Source organism: Orycteropus afer, unplaced genomic scaffold, assembly GCF_000298275.1.
Source record: "Orycteropus afer afer isolate SDZICR_OR568_19922 unplaced genomic scaffold, OryAfe1.0 scaffold01153, whole genome shotgun sequence".
NCBI classification, from domain to species: Eukaryota; Metazoa; Chordata; class Mammalia; order Tubulidentata; family Orycteropodidae; genus Orycteropus; species Orycteropus afer.
Genome location: NW_006922740.1, coordinates 5,439 through 12,901, shown reverse-complemented (window position 1 = coordinate 12,901; position 7,463 = coordinate 5,439). Strand labels below are relative to the sequence as shown.

Here is a 7,463-nt window from a genome sequence, read left to right as displayed (position 1 = left end):
TGTGGGATCACCTTTCTTTGGAATGGGCACAAATATGGATCTCTTCCAGTCAGTTGGCCAGGTAGCTGTCTTTCAAACCTCTTGGCATAACTGAGTGAGTGCCTCCAATGGGGCATCTTGAAGTAGTCTTTATAATTTTCTTTGTACAGGTCTTTTGTGTCCCTGGTAAGATTTATTCCCAAGTATTTTATTTTATTTATTTATTTTATTTTATTTTTTTGTAGCTATTGTAAATGGTATTGATTTCTGTTCTGGTTAACTAATACTGCTCTGACAAGAATATACCACAAATGGAATGGCCTTATCAAATAGGATTTTATCCTCTTATAGTTTAGAGGCTTTAAGTCCCAGTTTAAAGTGCCAATCTCTAGGGGCTGTGTGAAAGCCCCTCAACCTTGGGCTTCAGCGTTGCCTCTTGCTCCTGGCCCACTGAAACTAAAGGCCTTTCTTCAGTCAGGCAGCTACTGGCTGCTGAGGGTAACAAGCCCAAGGTTGACAAACGAAATGGCACAGTCCCATGTTACCAAACCACACAGCAGACCATTAATTCAAGTACATTGTAAGTCCCAAGGTCAGCAGAGCATGGCAGGTTGCTGAGCAATGACAGAGCTACATGCAGAGTTCAAGGTTGCCATAAGCCTACAGACTATCCCCAAGGCTTTTCCTCCATACAGGAAGCAGACCACATTCCAAGGGCACCTATTCAGCTGTTTGTGGTAGATCTCACCATGGAGTTGATTGCCAGTCTGATCATGGGAAATAACTACCACCAGCTGCCCAGCCTCTCAACTAGGCCCAGCCAAGTTGACATACAATTTTAACTATCATAATTTCCTTATTTCTTTTTCAGCAATCTCTTTCCTATTGTAGAGGAATCCAATTAATTTTTGGATATTGATCTTGTATCCTGCCACGATGCTAAATCTCTTGATTAGTTCCAGTAGATTTTTGACTGAGTCTGTTGGCTTTTCTAGGTATAAGGTCATCTCATCAGCAAATAGGGATAGTTTGACTTCTTCCTTACCAATTTGGATGCATTTGAATACCCTTTCTTGCCTTATTGCCCTGGCTAGGACCTCTAATACAATGTTAAGTAGAAGTGGCGATACAGGGCATCCTTGTCTGGTTCCTATTTGCAAGGGGAATGGTTTCAGTCTCTCTCCATTGAGAATAATGTTGGCTGTTGGTTTTGCATGTATGCCCTTTATTATGTTGAGGAATGTCCCTTCTATACCTATTTTTCTGAGAGTTTTGATCAGGAATGGCTGTTGTATTTTATCAAATGCTTTTTCTGTCCTTTTTTAAATGACTTTTTGCTTTCTTCATAGACGATGTTCTTGATGTCAACTTACAATTCCTCTGGTTTTTGGTCATTGGTATCAGTGCATCAAATCTATTCTTCAAATGGTTTCTAAATTCAGGAGGGATGTAATCAAGGAGCCCTGGTAGCATAGTGGCTAAGACACTTGCCTGCTAACCAGACGGCAAACCCACCAGCCACTCCTCGGAAGGAAGGTTGGGCAATCCTACTTCCGTAGTGATACTGCCTCAGAAACCCAAGGAGGGGTCGCTATGAGTCGGGTTTGACTCGATGGCAAACAACAACAACAACAACAATGCCTTGAGAGAGGAGCCAGCTAGGGGGAAAACATTCAAAGACCTTGCCTCAATGCTTAGGGAACCCATGGATAAATCCAAAAGAATATACAGTTCCTTGTGAAAAGGACCTTTTCTTCTTCATCTGGAACTGAGTACCCACAACACTGGTGGTCTGTTTTCCTTAAGGCCACCCACCACTGCACCAAAGAGGAGGATGTCATAAGGCAAAATAAAATACCACAAAGTCTGCTTTGCTTAGCTACCTTTAGACTCAGCCTCCTCTGGTTTCAATAAGCCTTGCGTTATTTTCCAGAATTCGGTCAAGATTGATCGTCACTCTTTTTTCCTATTTTTTTTAGTGTTGCTCTGGAGACACAGGTCCTTATAGCCTTAGACTTTGCTGTTTTCACTGGCATCCCTTCATTCATAGTAATCTCAAGAACAACAAAAAAAGTGAGATTAGGTATAAAAGGAAATAATAAAGTGAGCTGAAAAAAATACTCTGACTTCCAATAATTTATATAACATTTTTAGTCTCCAAATGAATGTACTTAGTTGGCCAACCTACTTTAATGAAGTCATTTAATATTTCAATAAAAATTAGTGGCTAGTCAAATTATATCTTGAAGTTTGTAAATGTATTATACATTTATGAGAACATAAAGATGATTACATACCACATTAAAATTATATTGTATCTCCACTGCTCTTGCTTCTTTTTTCCACTCTAATTGGGAATTAATTAATTCCCTTTCATTCTCCCACAAGAAGTACTTTCACTTTGTAAAGTAAGCTTTACTTGTCATCCACAACAGTTTTGAAGGACTTATACCATGCACCAGCACCAAAGGCTGCTATCTGTTTAAGAGTTTAATGTTTCTATCTTAAATGTTGTTGTTATGTGTTGTCAAGTCGAACCTGACTCACAGCGACCCCTCCTTGGGTTTCTGAGGCGATATCATTACAGAAGGAGATTACTCAACCTTCCCTCTGAGGAGTGGCTGGTGGGTTGTAATCATCAGCCTCCTAGTAAGCAGTCAAGTGCCTTAGGCACTGTGCCACCAGAACTCCCCTATCTTAAATAAGATAAATAAGATCAAGTTATAAGCATGTCTAGTCAAAATGTTCTCAGGTTTATATTGCCTTCTGTTATTTTACTAGTACCAGAACTTAGCTGCAGGAACATCAGGTGGTGCAAATTGTGAAGTACTAGGCTAATAACAAGTGCGTTGCTAGTTCAAATCCACTTAGAGGTGGCTCAGTAGAAAGTTGCTGTAATTTCCTTCAGAAAAATCAGCCACTGTTAACCCTTTGGAGCTCACTTCTAATCTGACAAATATGGGGTTGCCATGAATTACAGTTGACTCAGTGGCAAATGGCTTGGTTTCGTTTTTTTAGGATCAGACTTACTCACAGACACAACTAGAAAATTCCTACCCCCCCAAAAAAAAATGTAGTATACAAAAGTATTCAGACATAAAACAACTAGTAGAACATGAATTTGATTACTAAGAATTTCAGCTTGCTTGCTTCTTTGCCCAATCTGCTCCTCTGACATCTCAAAAATGATGAGCTTTAAAACACACTGTATATTGATACAATCTCATTAATATAACAAAGAAAATACTATATCCAATTGTATCGGTATAGGGGTTAACATTTATGACATATTTTGGGGGGAACACAATTTAATCTGTCACATCCACATAGCTGGGAAGAAAGTTTCAAAAAAACAAGTTGATTCTTGGTTATAAAATATTTCACATTCTAGGAATACATCAATATATACAAAAAAAAAAAAAAAAACCAGACTCACTGCCATTGAGTCAGACCCGACTCATAGGGACTCCTCCTTGGGTTTCTGAGACAGTATCACTATGGAAGTAGATTGCCCAACCTTCCTTCTGAGGAGTGGCTGGTGGGTTTGTACCACCAGCCTATCAAAATATAGGATTCGTTAATATACAATCACAATATTCAATACCCTCTAAAATATTAGATGTATGATAGCAGAAATTTGTCCTCTATTAGTTTCTTATTATTCCATAAACTATGTCTTAGATTTGACCCAGTGTCTTGGATGGTCCATCAGGTTCCGCTCCAGAAAGTAATGAGACAGGTAGAGAATAGGACTGGCTGAAGCAAGCAACCTGTGACTCAGCATTCTTGCTGCCTGGACACAGAACTGCTTGTGATCAACAAGCCAGGCCCTCAGGCAAAATGAGCTACATTTCAAAAGCCCTACAAGCTTGCAGTTGAAAATGCTGATAAACCTCCTGAGTTGTCCTTCAAGTACCTCACCAGGTGAAGAGCATGCCCAGTAAAATTCAACTTGACCAACAAAGTGACCTTTCCGCCAGAGGCAGTCAAGAGCAGGAGACTAGACTCAGGGTTCAGAGATAGCTTACATGAGCAATATGCCAGAATAAGCCATGTTAAGCATTCCAGGAGCCTTTGTGATGAGTTCCATCTTTGTTCCAACAGCCTTTGTGATGAAATCCATCTTGACTACTCCCTGCTTGTGCTCCTGAGTTTTATAAATGTACCTCTGGCAGCATAGTACCTAAGGCACTTAATTGCTAGTCAGAAGTCTGGCTGTTCAAACTCAGCAGCCACTCCTGGGAAGGAAGGTTGGGCAATCTACTTCCATAGTGATACTCTGCCTCGGAAACCCAAAGACTTGGACTTCACGACACATAAGAACAAACTTTTCCCCTGTAGACACTTATCTTTTTATGAATAAACTTGATGCCTTTTTCCTCGTCTAAAACTCTTTATAGACCCTAGAAAACCTTTTGTTTGGTGAGACATTGAAAGCTAGTGTAGGTGAAAGCCCTCTTTGTCTCTTCCTCACAAGCTCTGCCTCTTCTCTTTAACAAACTTTGGCTCGTGTGGACATTTTGCCTCTGCTGTTCAATTCTTTATCAGTAGAAGGCAAGGACTCCTCAAAAAATTATCTTGAGCTCATATTTTCCTTTTAGGCTAATTTAATAGTTTGTTAATATATTGGTCAATTCCATAAAAATATATTTGTCGAATTTCATTCTGGATTCCTCTAATTTATATGCTAGTTCTATATATTATATGCGTGACACATGTACAGTGGTATTATGATACTCATTAACACTCCAAATTAAAAAATCACAAAATCTGTACTTTAATTAATAAAAATGGTGATAAGATTACAGATAGATAATTTTATGCTTATCTCTATTTTCCTACAGTAGCGTTTTCAACCTTGTCATTCTGGTACCTCAAGCTGTTTCAATTTGTATCAAAATGTTATCTTTCTCAATCTCTGATGATGTTCCCATTTTAGTTCATTATTCAGTATTGTGTATGTTTTTTAGCTCCCTCAGACACTAGTTGATTCCTAAAGAAATGAAGGAAAATGCACTTTATATGTAATAAAGCTTTCACTTCTCTAGATTTTTAGAACAATTGCCTGTGGGTACTAGGCCAGAATTAACAAATGAGGTAAGAAAGGCTGTCAGCATTATGGTAAAATTTATCTACATGCATGTTTACCAGCCATCATATTTACAGTTCACAAGTTTTTCTTATAATTCTCTCTATTCCAAGGCAAAGCAGAAAGTAAAAATTGTTTTTCTTCGCTTTTTGTGAAGAATAGCACTGGGTTGAGAATTTTCTCTTCTAATTACACCTTTGGCTTGTTTGTCTAAATGAAAAGAAAATATTAATTATAAGAAAATGTTTATTTGTTTGAAAGCAATAAGAAGTTGAAATAAAATAAATATTTGGCCCTAAAGATTTGTACTGAGCATAAAAATTTGTAGTGGCTAAGATGATACAATGGACTAACCCGTAACAGCAAGCACGAAAATGGAACTGTCACAAGGAATGTATCATTCTGTTATATATAAGGTTCCCTGAGTTAGAAGCAACTCAATAGCAACTAACAAAAACAACAAGCATAAAATAATGGTAGAAATGTGTATTATTTCTGTGGAATGTATCTCAATTCATGAGAACTTAACATCTTTTAAACATTCTCTTTTAATGAATGGAAGGAGCTCCGGTGGCCTAATGGGTAAGGCATTTGGCTGCTAATCAGGTCAGCCTTTCAAGCCCACCAGTTGCTTTATGGGAGGAAGATGAGGCAATCTACTTCCTTAAAGATTTATAGCTACGAAACCCTGAGGGGGTTGCTATGAGTCAGAAGTGACTGAAGGGCAGTGGGTTTGGATTGGTATATAAATGAATGGTACAAATTTAAACATAATGCTCTTTGTATATGTAGTGTTAAGGAGAAAACAAAAAAATGTTCCAGACTTATTTGTCTTGTTCATATGACGTTCTCCTTTCTTTAGTAACATTATCCAAATTAATTGAAAATATAAATTAGAAATTAAGTGACTATTTTCTTCTGATTCTTATAATAGTTTTTTTTTTTTTTTTTTTTTGCTATGATGTTCTCTATCAGTTATAATCCATAATTAATCTTGGGAGGAGAATGACTTTTTATTTGGAATCTTAAACATGATCATTTGAATAAATACAACGGATATAATCTATCTGTACTTTATAATTAATCTTTACTGTGGAACCAAAGAAAATGGAATTGTATAAACCAGAAATATTATGAAGAAGCATTTGCCTTTTTCACAATTTATTAAAATAATATTCTATATTGAGTACATTAGAAACAAAGTTTGCCTCGATTCTTGATGACCCTTTTGAAAGCATTTTTTACTTCTTTGTTCCTTAAACTGTAAATGAAGGGGTTCAGCATGGGGATGACTAAAGTGTAAAACACAGAGGCCATTTTATCAGTATCAAAGGAATGAGCAGATTTAGGCCACACATACATGAATAGTAGAGTCCCATAGAACACAACCACCACTGTCAGATGAGAGCCACAGGTGGAAAAAGCTTTCTTCCTGCCCTCAGCAGAATTCATTCGAAATATGGTATTCAGAATCAGCATGTAGGATACCAGGAGTATCAGGAGGGAGGAAATTAAGTTAAATGCTGAAAATATTACAATCAATAATTCAATTTCCTGTGTGTTTGAGCAGAGCAAAGGTATCAAGGGAACATCATCACAATAGAAATGACTGATGACATTAGTACCACAGAAGGTCGACGTAAAAATCTTACTGGTGAGCATTAGAGACTGAAAAGCACTGTAGAGATATGGGATGCCCACCAGTACATGACAAAATCTCTGGGACATGATGACATTGTAGTGCAGAGGGTTACAGATGGCCACATAGCGGTCATAGGCCATGGCTGCCAGGATGAAGAGCTCACTGATAATTAACAGAATGTAAAAAGCCATCTGTGTGACACATTCATAATAGGATATAGTATTTTGATCCACAACAAAATTTACTAGCATCTTGGGATAAATAACAGTAGAATTACCAAGATCGATGAAGGCCAGGTGTCTGATAAAAAAATACATAGGTGTGTGTAGTCGGGAGTCCACTCTGGTCAAGATGATCAGGCCCATGTTTCCAGTCACTGTGATAGTGTAGATGCCAAGGAAGACCCAAGCAAAAGAGAGTTGCCACTCAGGGTGCCTTGTGATTCCCATCAGAATGAATTCAGTCAGCATAGTTAGATTCGGTTGGCCCATTTATTTCTGTTATCTCTTCTGGGAAGACACAGAGGTATCAGTTTTAGTGCTCATGTAGTATTATCTAAACAAATTAAACTAGCTCTAGACAGACTGGAGACTCTTTCTTCATACTAGAGAATGGAAAAATAATTCCTACATTTGATTTTACCTAAAATAAACTGTAGAAGATCCTACTTCCTAAAATTGGAGGATAATTATGAAACACTTTACATATTGATATAACATAGATGGCAGTTTAAGTAGATTCAGTAATGTTTTA

At 37.6% G+C, this 7,463-nt stretch overlaps 1 protein-coding gene across 1 annotated transcript; it reads right to left on the bottom strand.

The window, feature by feature from the left end:
* Positions 1-6,259: 6,259 nt before the first annotated feature.
* Positions 6,260-7,255, bottom strand: LOC103212907 (olfactory receptor 8K5). The gene is given in 1 exon segment (XM_007958829.2): positions 6,260-7,255. A coding segment is annotated over 1 exon segment (996 nt).
* Positions 7,256-7,463: the final 208 nt, after the last annotated feature.